The 13,007-nt window shown below is 39.0% G+C and overlaps 1 protein-coding gene across 1 annotated transcript in view; it reads left to right on the top strand.

Moving 5' to 3' along the window:
• Positions 1–13,007, top strand: part of DCHS2 (dachsous cadherin-related 2) — an 80,658-nt gene that overhangs the window by 38,505 nt on the left and 29,146 nt on the right. The window contains 6 exon segments of the mRNA XM_031553246.1: positions 34–1,053; positions 2,411–2,598; positions 3,386–3,485; positions 6,783–6,940; positions 7,601–8,441; positions 9,308–9,547. Of these exon segments, the coding sequence (XP_031409106.1) occupies positions 34–1,053; positions 2,411–2,598; positions 3,386–3,485; positions 6,783–6,940; positions 7,601–8,441; positions 9,308–9,547 (2,547 nt within the window).

Raw genomic sequence — 13,007 nt, 5'->3', positions numbered from 1 at the left:
ATTCTTTTTAACTTTTATTATTTTTGTTTATAGATTCTTTAGAAGTGGTTTCATACAGAATTTCCTCTGGTGATCCACAAGGAAGATTCTATATTCACTCCCAGTTTGGTATCATTCGCATCAAGAAAGAGCTTGACCATGAGACCCAGTCTGTTTTCACGCTCACCATTCAGTCACAGTTGGGAAAGTCTCCTGTTTACAGCAGCACCCACGTCAATATATCTGTGATAGATGTTAATGACAACCCTCCAGTATTTCTTACCAGATCTGATAAGGTAATTATTTCACGCACACAGCCTCCTGGCACTGCTGTGTACATTGCTCATGCAGAAGATAAAGACAGCAGCCTCAACGGGGCAATCAGATACAGTCTTATCAGCAATCAGACAAATGCATTTAGTATCGATTCAGGTCTTGGAGTGGTAAGCCTCATCAAAATGGTGTTTGAGGATAAACAGCAAGAATATACTCTGTACATAGCAGCTGAAGACCATGGAAGTCCTCCTCTGAGTTCTTTGCTGTTGTTGACAGTGACTGTTGAAGAGCAGAGGATGGGCCCCACTTTGGTTTTCCAGAAGTTGGTGTACCAAGTAGAAATCAGTGAAGCTGCATCTCCAGGTTCTCATATCCTTCAGGTTCAAGCCTCCTTATTTGATCCACACCGTGTTAGCTCCAGGCTGACATATTCCATAGAGTCCAGCACAGATTCTGCTGCATTTGGAATCAGATCTGATACTGGCTGTATTTATCTTCGGAAACGTTTGAACTATGAATGTGCACAGATTCTTAGTTTTAGAGCCCTGGTCAGCACCTCAAAAGAGGAAAACTCCATGCAGAATGCAAGTGCATCAGTAATAGTAAATGTCCTGGATGAAAATGATAATTCCCCTTTGTTTATGCATGAGAGCTACTTCTTCAAAATGGAGGAAAATCCAATTCCCAGGGGTGTGATTGGCACTGTCACAGCTGTTGACAAAGACTCGGGAAGAAATGGACAACTTTCATATTTCCTCCTGTCTGATGGAAAGTATTTCAAGATGAATTCCAACACAGGTAGCATTTTTATGATTTATAATCTGCCTAATATTGCTTTTGGAAAGCAACCCACCCTAAAGGAATGGAAATAAAGTGTAAAGCTTTCAGGAAATGCTGTGAGTCTCTTGGGTTGGTTGGTACGTGAAAATTCTAACTGAAAGCTTCACAGTTGAGAGAACGAAATAAATCACGTTTATGAAGGATAAACTAACCCTTAGGATTTGATTGTTTTCGTAGCTTCATTCTAATCACTTCAGTACAAGTTTTGACTGTTCCAAATTAAAAGGGAATATTAAATTATAGCTCCAGTAGATATGAGACTCTTGACAGGCAATTGCCTGTGATCAAGTACAGTTGAAAAGTATGAATCAGTTGTAAAAAATTATAAAAGTAACTGTGATGTTTGACAGTGTTTTGAAGCATTTCTGGAAGCTTCAGCAAGCTACATCAATCAATATGGAGTTCATATTGTGCATAGTACTGAAAAAAGCAAATTGGCTGAAATAATTTCTTCACAAAGTGTGTACTCTGCAGGGAACCTCAAATGCATTTAGATAATATATCCATGCAGTGTAGCAGTACAGAATACAGCATGGAGATCCCAGAGGAAGGGGATCCTGTAAGGAACGTAGGCATTCTAAGTAACCCAGTTTAGCAAAATAATACCTAATGCTTAAAGATCTGCTATTTAAAATTTATTTTCTTGGAGATTCTGTCTTCATAGGCAGAATTTCTCTATGAATTTTGTAACTGTTATTTAAAAGCAAAGGTTTATTGGGAATTCCTAAAGAAATCTAAAGGTGAACAGAATCCCAGGAATTAACCATGTGTTATTTTAAGAGTACCTCTGTTATCTGTGTGAAGGGCTTTGGTCAACCACAAATCTTCAGCTATATTGAGTATGGGTGAGCAGACGGAGAGGAGATTGCGTTAGATTTATTTACTGGGTTTACCAGAATGTATAGGAGACATAAGTCTTCCTGATTAATGTACAGATGTTGTGTTCAGAGTGGCCTAACCCATGGGCATAATAAAGGCCATTTATCAGCAGTTAAAACCCTGTGCTCATAGATTACCTGTCCTGAAATTTGATGAAAATCCCGGTTGGATTTGTTTAGAAGGCCAGTGTGTTGCTTTGTGCTGCTTTATGCCCTTTCTCAGGGGAATCCAAAGTACAGTGGAGAATGTAATGTATCACTGAAGTACAAGTGCACACTTTGATGTAACATTTGTATGGAGTTGAATTCACAAACCTGGGATTTCAGTGTCAGCAACAAGCTATATCAGAGACGTATGATTACTACCTGTCATAGGATTAGTGCTAGTGTACAATAATATCTAATTCCCTCTCTCCCTCGTTTTCCATGTCCGTCAGGTGAAGTTATAAACTGGGTTGCCTTAGACCGTGAAAAACAAGCACACCACCAGCTGACTGTACTAGTGACGGATCATGGGTCACCACCACTTAATGTCACAGCAACTGTGTACATCTCAGTGATGGACGTCAACGATAATAAACCTATCTTCCCTCAGATTGCGCCTGGAAAAGAGCTAAGCGTCAAGGTCTGTAGCAGGCTGTGCTGCAGTTCAGGGTTTGTTCTGAGCACCACCCTGTGGTAAGAGCTCAAACTGTGCATCAGGTTTTGGTCAGCGTAGCAGAGAGCGGGGCTGGTACCTGCTGAGTGAAACAGCTACCGCAGCACACATCTTTCAGTCCAGTGCATTGCCTGCAATGCCTGACCTAACAGATTCAGTTAAGGTTAATCAATTGTCGAGGGAGCAGCAACTGGTCTGATTTTATTTATTTATTTATTTTTTTTTGCACATTTTTTTTACCCAGGTATATTCAGGACCTTCGAAATTTGTAAACAATTAAAATTTTAAAGATGGAAAAAAAAAAAAGCAAAATATGTAGACTGTTATGCACAAAGGATATATGTATAATTTTGTTTGTGTGTAGTAGTCTTTTCCAGCTTCTGACCTCTGAGTCTGCTATATTAATTCAAATATATTTTTGGATTAGTAATATATGCGGACGATAATAGGAGATTTTTCAAGACTACGTTGGATGATGCCCTGGGCAGCCTGATTTAGTGGTTGGCAACCCTGCCCATGGCTGAGGGGACCGAGCTTGATGGTCCCTTCCAATCCAAACCATTCTGTGGTTCCATGATTGTTAGAACTGTATTACTTAACCATTTTCTGAAATGCTATTTGTGCTGATTGTACACATTACTAAGATGGAAAATACAGCAGCCGTAAGCTCTTGTGCTAAGGGAAGGAATTTCTTTTGAGGCTCACAGTTATCCATTTATGCTTGCAAATTAATTTATCAACTGCTCGATGACAGGTTTTGGAAGGGCAGCCATCGGGAATGCTCATCACCTCTGTCTTTGCAAAGGACTTTGATTCTGGGAACAATGGTACCATACTATATTCAACAGAACCAGGTAAGAATGTAAAGTGGAATTCATAAGCAAAGATACATTGAAATAATCAGTGTGTTAGAGATGTATGCATACATATAGAATTTCAAGTCTGTTTTGTCTGTTAGAAAAGTGCTGCCCATAGAAATATGAAAGAGGAACATTCTGTGTCTTAATTAAGTATATCTGAAGGTACAGACAGCTTTCTTCCCTCCCCTCTACCCCATGTTCCCAGGGATTTGGGTGTTTGTGTGGCCAGACAGAGGGCATCTGAACAGCACTCACAAGGGATTAGGACCATGATGTTGTGCTGAACAATTCAGTGATTCGGTCAGTTGTCTAACATGGCAAAGGAAAGATGATCTCCCTTTCCCAAGACCAACAGAAGATTCTCCTGCTAGAAGAATGGTTTATGATAGACCGAAGGATCAGCAGATAATCTGAGCAAACAGTTAAGCTTGTGGGTTTTAGTTTATGCTGTACCCTTTTGTTAGCCTTGTATCAGCGTTCTTCAGGGGTCACTGCCTCTCTGTGCATCTGGCTGTATTCCTTCCTTTAAGCAGCACATTGGATTTTCTTATCCCCTTCTGTAGAGCTGCAGAGGGGAGCGAGAAGGAATTCCAATTGTAAAAAAGAGTAGCAACACAAAATAGGTCTGGTCTTGAAAATGACGTCTCTAGAAAGGACAAAAGGGTAAAAACAGAAGCAACAAACCAACAAAAAAACAAACCCACCACCAAAAAAAAAAACACAAAACAAACAAACAAACAACACACACACAAAAAAACCCCAACACACAAAAAAACCAACCCACTAAAGGACCCCTCCTGGCCTTACAAGTGGATATGTTCCTGGTAAACAAATACAGAAACAGCTGAACTTCTCTGGTGCTAATTTTTGTTGTTGGTTTTGGTTGGCTTACAGCCTTTAGCATCTGCTCTTCTGTGACATGGTGAAGTTCTTACCTACTTTATATTTAAAATAGTATTTTCTAGTTCGGGGGCGTTGTTCAGTACTAAAAGTTGAAGAAATGTGATGTAGTTTAAGACCATGTTTGCTAAACGTAGACATCCTGTTAATTGGAGAACTGGAGACTAGAGAAATACAACTGTAGATAAAGATAAAAACGAGATTAAGACATGCAAGAGGGCTAATAACAGATGCTGGAAAATTATATGAGGAAAAAGTCTGTAAAGAGAAAAATGAAAATATGGCTGGGGGATGAGTTTCAGCCTTCAGCCTAACACTCATTCACACCTGCCCTCTATTAGCTTGGGCAAAATATTTATAATTGATTTGTCTTTTTTCTTAGTGTGTGCCATATGTTTCTGATTTGGGATCAATTGTCTCTCCTTTGAAATTATTCATGAATATATTAAAATTATCAGACTTCCTTGTTACTTCTGTCTCCAGCAAAATGTACAAAACTGATGATTTCCTGCGATACTTGAATTTTAGTGGAGTGATAGTGTCTAAAGGATGTTCCTTTTCTGGTCGTCTAAATGGTCCTGATGATCCGTATCAATCCCTTCCAGCTTGAGATATTCTGAAGAATGTTGAGGATTCGGGATCATCACTCTTATTTTACTAAAAAAAATATAAATCCTGAACCTTACCTTTAAGTTTCTAATGAGCTTGAACCTCCAGAAACTGTGTTGACTGTTGCCTATTTCAGTTGACCTTAACTATACACTCTGTTACTTCAAATGAAAAAGAGCAATTATTGGTCCTTAGCCACTTAAGCAGTGTTTAGAGTCACAAGATGTCGTCAGTAGCTGTTAGCTTTCTCTATCAATTATGTCAGTTTTAGCAATATGTTAAAAATATTTGAATGGCATTCATGTTGTATTTTTTTTCCTATCTTTTCTGTTTTGCTTAACTGGGATTTTGTTTCCTGAAACATTACATGGAACAAAATAGCCTATCTGTGCATGGAGACACACTCTTGGGACCTGAACCAGATTGTACGAGAATACTAATATAACAGCACTAGTATTTTGAAGCTGTCACTTCAAGTACATGTGGACCTGTCTCATTCAGTATCATTGTCTCTACATATTGTGTCCCTTTGGCAATCTGTTTGTTATGTTTCTGACTGTGAGAGAAACCCAGAAGGGACTCGTGGAGCATTAAAAACATAGAGTTGCTCAAAAATAACAGAACAGTGTTGGGAAAAGTGATGTGTTGGTTGTCAGAACTCTGTTTTCTAACCTGCCTGCTCAACATCTGATCGTATTCTACAGGTGCAACTACTTCGTCGTTACAGACAAATAAAAATGTATATACAAATGAGTACTTCTATGCACAGCTAACTAATTTGCATGTGCAGATTTGGAGAACATAAACAGCTTCATGCTCTCTTAGGTGCCTATGGAAGTATGGTTCCTTATGAGTGTTTTCTTTAGTCCATATGCATTGAGCTTATTTCTACCACAGTTGCTTATTAGAGTAGCAGCTGTTCTACATTACTTTGTTTAACCTGCCAGCACACCTTATTAAAAATTAATGTACCAAAACTGTTTGCATAGTATTTTAAGGGAGAGGGAGTTATGACAACTTTGATTTCCTCAGTTTCTGGTAATGTACACCAAGTAATAGATATTTTCCAATTTCCAACTAAAAAAACTGGAAATTGATTTCAGTTGTGTTCCTTGAAAATGGAGAATTCACAAAGAGCTACTTACTCTTCCATCACAGATTTTTTTCCTTGCAACTGGAATAAATGCAATAGGATGTTCAACTAGAACTTGCCAGTTATTAGCACGCAGCCAGTCCTTGGTGGCAGATTAAAGCCTAATTCCCACTATTTATGCGTTGCTCTGGAACCAGTGAGTGTAAGACACTGGTCATCCCCAGTTGTGTCTGTGCTGGGAGCAGAGGCAGGGAAGGTTGCATTGCTGTGGTTGCATTGTCTTAGGGACAGGGAAGTCTTTTTTTTTGGCTTCTGGTAATGTATTCAGCATCACCTGTTTGACCTTCATTGCCTCTTCAGAGGCCAAGTCTTAATTCTCTCTTTGTCCCTGCTTCCCAACTGGTGTTGGAGATAGAAGTAGCAGTCCTGGGGTGTCTGCTGTTCTCCTGATGCTCATCGCTAATATGAGCAGCATCAATACAAAAACAAGCAGTTGCTTTGGTATAGGTTAAGCTGGCTATAGTAATTACTTACTCAAAGAGGTGTGCCAGATGAGTCTGAGAAATCCAAGTGATTGTAGTGAGTTCCCTTTCCTTTGTGTTCTGCTCCTTCTTACTCATTAGTTATGATGGAGGCATATGGCGAGTTGATGAGGTCTGCAGTAACTGATACCCATTTTTCCCCAATAGAAGAGAATATAGGATACTTCCAGATCGATGCAGTCAGCGGGGAGTTGAGAGCAACCCGGCCTCTTTCATATGCTGAGAGATCAAGCTACAGAATGATGGTCACAGCCAGGGACCAGGGGATGCCTCCTCTTCAAGGACAGGCTGTTGTTGACATCCAGGTATTTCTTGGTATTGTACAGATAGGAAAAATTATGCTACGTACTTATTTTCTTTATAAAAATAAAAATTAAAAAGCAATTAAACTGTTTTGGGAGAATCCAGGGAAATAATCTGAAGATAGGAAAAATTTGGAACTAAATATGTTGTTTTATAGTTTTCTTTAGTTTGTTTTTCTCTTGAGTAAGGAAATGAGAGAGCAAACTCATTTTTGTCTTGAATACAGAGCAGCATTATGAGTTGCCTTATGAATGGAAGGTGTTTATGCATTAGTAGGAATCCATTACAAACACTGGAAAAGAGAAGAAAAATATCTACTAGTGGTGTTCAAAGTTCCTGTATTTGGATGCCTATGATTCAGTGGGTAACAGATAGTCTTGTCCCTCTCTTTTTTCCTTTTCCTTTTTTTCTGGTGTGGGAATGAAGAAGAGAATTATGGAGCGTCTGGTTAAGTACTGTTTGAACTCTGTTGTAGCATGTCAAGTTTGTTTTCTATCTTCGAGGCATACCTAGTACATATAATAACATCTATATAATAATAACATACATATAATAACATATTCACAAGTGATGAATGATTAAACTGTCAAGGAAAATAATTATCATTACGCTGCCTCTAATAGCATTGGGAAAATTTGTCAGTCTTCGTGTTTTTGTTGCAGGTAATCCCACTTCCCACAGGGAGATCTGTCTTCTCTCAAGATTTCAAGCACTTTGTCATACCTGAAAATTTTAAACCTGCACAAGTATTCACTTCTGTAAAGTTGCCTGGTAATCATCTGACGACTAACAGGAAACTGTGTTTTAGTGTCACTGAAGATGATGGTGATGTTTATTTTGAAGTAGATAGGTGGACAGGAGACCTTTTTCTCTCCAAGGAACTCGACTATGAAACATCTTCACACTTCTTTTTGCAAGTTATTATAAAGGATTACAGTAATAATCCCCCACAGAATAATACTGTCTTCCTCAGTATTGATGTAGAAGATCTGAATGATCATTCTCCACATTTTCAAGATGACTTCATAGTGATTGGCATAGAGGAAAATGTACCTATTGGCACTCTGGTTTACACATTCAATGCAAAAGATGGAGATGGCAGTTCTCCAAACAGCAAAATACAATATTCCCTGGAAATGAGTAGCATGGCTGAAAATCCATTTGTTGTTCACCCTTTGTATGGTGCCTTGGTCACAGCATCCCCACTGGACAGGGAGATTATTCGCTCTGTGATCCTCACAGTATCTGCAACAGACCAGGCAATAAATGTGGCTGATCGCAGACGTGATTCTCTGACTGCAAAAATTGTTATTCTGGATGTCAATGACAACAGTCCCAGCTTTATATCTTCACCTCTTTGCTATGTCATGGAGGATGCAGACGTGGGCCTCCTTGTGCACCATGTAACTGCAAAGGATCCTGATGAGGGAAGAAATGGACATGTTATGTATCAATTAATTTCAGGCAATGAAAATGGATCATTTATTTTGGATAAAATCACAGGTACTGTAACTCTCTTGTTCTAATACTGTTCTTATCATGGTAATATATGGGAATGCATACAGTGCAATAACAAAATAATGAATGACAATGACACTTTAACCAGAGTATCAAGCACCATACAAGTGTGGTAGTGCTGAAAGCTTAGTGAGACTTAGCTCAGAAATTTCTGCATGACACTCTGACTGTGTGTGGTGCAGATGTGCTGCAATGCCCTTCCAGTGCATTATTGGGGAAAGTGTGTGCAGTGGAATGCTTCACACTGATTTTTTACACAGTGCATACTTAAGGCTTGTATACATGTTTACAGTGCTACCTGTAGATGTGAGGAAAGGCAAAATCAAGATCAAAGGAATGAGGGAGTGCACACTGCAGATAGAATGCATTCTGTAGGTGCTCAAAGTGCTGCCAAATTTTATTCTACAGCCTTCTGAAGTTCCCTGGGTCCTGAATGAGTTCTGTGGCTGTTATTCCACAGAAATAAGAATTTCACTGTAATAGTTACAGTATTTTCAGATTCTTATTCTGATTTTAAATCCATAATGTGATACAGCTGACATTGATTTGTGGAGTTGCTAATCGGAGAACTGATGTGCAAAAAGACAACAACTATGAAGATATATGAAGTTAAGTATAACGCAAACCCCAGAGTTAAAATATTTCTCTCTTTGAACCTCATTTGAACGTTTCATGAATCCCAATTACCCCTCTGGTCAAAATGAGAATTTCTGGGCTGCTCTCACGGGAATTACTCCAAAATCTGGAAGCCTTGCAGCAGTGGCAAGAATGTACTTTAGTGTGAGTGCAGGAGCAGTCAAGATCCTAATCTGGAGCTGAGGCTTCCTTACTGTTTCCATTCTTTATAACAGGACTCCTAAGTACAGCCCAGCTCCTGGACCGCGAGGTTCAGGAGCACTACAGTCTGACAGTCATGGCTCTTGATGGCGGCACTCCAGCTCTCTCTGCAATGCAGGTTCTAACCATCCTTGTTCTTGATGTGAATGATGAGAGCCCAATATTTCTGCAGCAGCTTTATGAGACTGCAGTTTATGAAAACCAGGATCCAGGGGAGCTGGTCATAAGAGTGGAAGCTGTGGATAGAGATGCAGGTAATTTCAACCTTTTTGCTGTTGTGGACATTGTAGACTGATCAAATCTTACTTTGCTCTGTGCTTGCATGTACAAACGTCATGCTTTTCCCAGAGTAATGTCTGCATTTCAGTTCCAAAACATGGCTGTTAGTTCATTTTCTCAACATTCATTCGGGGCTTGGAGATAATATTCTGACTTACACACTCGGCTAGCCTCAGCCCTAATTAACATATTTAACATAAATAGAGTGCATGGGCGAAGTGGGGTAGCTCAACACACTCCAAGTGAAAACAGCTAGGGGATTCTGCTTCTAATTCAGAAAGGAATAGTAATCTCCATTAGACTCAATATTTAGACACTTCTGTTTCTCTCAGTGAGTTTTTACTAGTTTTAAATTATCTCAGAAGTTCAAATCCCAGTTTTCTAACAGCAACCATGCACTAATGTCGTCTGACCAGAGAGGGGCACTGTCATCCAAGAATTTCCAGGCACTTGAGCTGTGAAGGAATTTTGAGAACTGTCCTGGATTTCTAATATGGTTTCACATACGTGCTTTTTCAAACATACAGAAAGTAGATGAATAAAAAGAATGGTTAATATGCTCACAGATAATGATGAAACGTGAGAATCTTCGCTAACCAACAAAAAACTCCCTCCAGTTCTTGAACTTTTCTAATATCTGAAATGCACAGGATGTCATAGATAGTCTGGGTCTAGAGAAAATTTTGCCTTCAGTAATGCAAAGCATGGTATATGCAGTTGATGTAACCTGAAGCAGTTACACTGAACCTGTGATCTGCATTAAAATAAAAAATGAGGAGAGATTTTAAACTCTGGAATATTGCCGCATTTGACCCAGAAGTTGTCTCTGCTCTGTAAATGACTTTTTCTTGACCATGGATTCACTTTCTGCACGTCTTTACAATTGGTTAAGATTGTGCTATCAAAAAAAAAAAAAAATTCTGTTAGCAAAATGGTCTTCTGCCTCTAGTAAGATGTCACATTTTAAAGCAGAGCACATACTGATTACAAAAGGCTGATGTGAGATATACAGAAATGGAAGAGCCATTTCCCCACAAGTATGTGAAGTATCTGAAAATTAGGAAGGAGTCAGTATTCATATATATGATAATCTTCATGATAGCTGAGCAGCATTACTGTCTACCTCTGTCTCCCTCATCCTTCCATGTATTTTCTTTTTGGCTCATCCTATAAAAACAAAGTTAGTATTTGATGTAAAAAATTGGTACATAACATAGAAAAGAAATAGCTATCTTGAATTCTTGAATTCCTTTTTCTTATTATGGCATGCCTCTTCCTATTAAGTTTATTATTACTGTTATTTTGCATTGTGCATTTTATGGGAGATACAGCAGGAGATGCATTTTGTAAGCCTTTAGTAGGAGGGAGCACTACTGGCTTGGCTGAGTGCAGAGGAAAGGCACTTCAGGTCTGCTGGGTGGCACGTGGCTGGCCAGTGTGCGTCTGCTGGTGTAGACAGGTTGGGCTGGAACAGCATTGTTGCTCATGGTTCCTTCCTGGTTAATTTTGTCTCTTTGTTTAATTGTTATTATTTTAATCTATATGTTTTTCAGAGCCCTTCTGCTGGGGCTTTTTCTCACATTTTCAATTTTTGGCCCAGTGTCATATGTATGTTACAGGACGGTTCCAAATACTGAAAGTGATGCTCATAATGTAAGAAAATGAGATCTATATGGGAGTCATACAAACACAGCTCATTTTTATTACTTTTTGTGTAGAAGACTCCTCGTTGTGGCCTTGATTTTTTACTTCCTATTTTTTATATAATTTTTATATAATTTTTATTTGCTTTTAAGTTGCAGTTCAAATCCCAGGAATATTTGTGTAATCTCAGTAGAGAACTTTCTTCCCCTTGTTGTTTTTTTCACCTTAAATGTTCCCTAACTGACCACAGGGAGGAATCATTCTTACTGACAATCACAGTTATCAGCCTTAAGTTTTATTTGTTTTCCTACTTCATGGATTATCTGTGAAGGGAAGAGCAAGCAGCTGTCATCTGCTCCGTACCTGCTCCAGGCTTTAAGATTGATTTCACTTCAAAAGGTCTTTCTTGGAAATCACTGCTAAAATTTTTGCCTGTACTGATTTTTTTCGCATAAATCATCTTGTACCACTGAGTTGTACCTGCACGTTGCAACAGGAGCACCATGAAATCACTCTGCTTTCTGGAAAGCTGGAAGATTTTGTGTGTGTGTGTGTGTGTGTGTGTGTGCGCGCGCGTATATAAGTCCCTTCCTTGGATTGGTTTAGATGAAAGTGCATTTACAGTAATAATTCTTTCAATCAAATGTCATTAGCTTTGTTAACTATTTAGCAAAACTATTCAAAGGCAAACAAAGGCAGTCATGGACATTTAAACTGTAGGCTCTGTTTCTTTTCTTGCAGTATTGTTTCTCCATCAACTCCAGCTTAGATTGTCTTATTTTCTGCTGTTCTAGTTGAGAACAGAATGTAGTAACTCTGACTAAGTTTAGTATTACTAGGAATGCTATAGTTTTCCAGGTACACTGTTCCCACACTACCAAAAGATTGTGATGGATGAAAAAACACAGAATTACTGAATGAAACTTAGTTAAAAGAAAAAAGGCAAATAAATGAGCACAATTGTACAAGGTGGAGTAGTAGTTGCTCTTTATGTAGAATGTGAGGTTAAACTCGTTGAAGATCTCCTAATAGAGAGGACGCAGTATTTTCCTCTGAAGGGTGTTGAAAACAGAAGAAATATGAGAGATTATGTTATGGTCATAACTAGTAGGAATGTGGAATTCCATTTCTCCTTCAGCTCAGGCAGCTTTGGACTTTGGACAAGCATGACTTGTAAAGTCCTGTACAGTTTTATCCTACTATTCTACTATCCTACTATTCTAGATGATGATAGGACCAAGGGGGAATGGTTTTAAACTAAAGGAAGGGAGATTTAGATTACATGTCAAGGGGAAATTTTTTTACTGAGATAGTGATCAGGTGCTGGAACAGGTTGCCCAGAGAGTTTGTGGATACCCCATCCCTGGAGGCACTTAAGGCCAGGTTGGGCAATCTGATCTAGTGCATATTCTAGTGGCTGGAAGCCCTAGTTTGGAACTTGGGATCCTTGAGGTCCCTTCCAGCCCAAGCCACCCTGTGATTCTGTGCTATGATTCCTAGAAAAGGACAGGAAGAATAATATTCATGTATTGTATACAAATGGTAGATCTAATTAGGAACTGGTTGAAAATGACATTCAGAAAAACATTGAGAGAGGGAAGATCTTTAAGTTAAAAACCCTACTGAAAACCCTACAAGACTTCTTAAAGACAAACGTATCGTTTCAGGGTTTGTCTGCAAGCATAAACAGTCTAAAAGGCCTGAGATGTGCAGTGGAAGTGCCCATCAAGTAGGCTTTTGAGTTGAAGTCAAGTCAGTGTCAACCCTGTGAGTTTTGACAGGACTTAGGCC

This window comes from Meleagris gallopavo, chromosome 4, assembly GCF_000146605.3.
Source record: "Meleagris gallopavo isolate NT-WF06-2002-E0010 breed Aviagen turkey brand Nicholas breeding stock chromosome 4, Turkey_5.1, whole genome shotgun sequence".
Lineage (NCBI taxonomy): Eukaryota > Metazoa > Chordata > Aves > Galliformes > Phasianidae > Meleagris > Meleagris gallopavo.
This window is presented reverse-complemented; position numbering and strand designations above follow the sequence as displayed.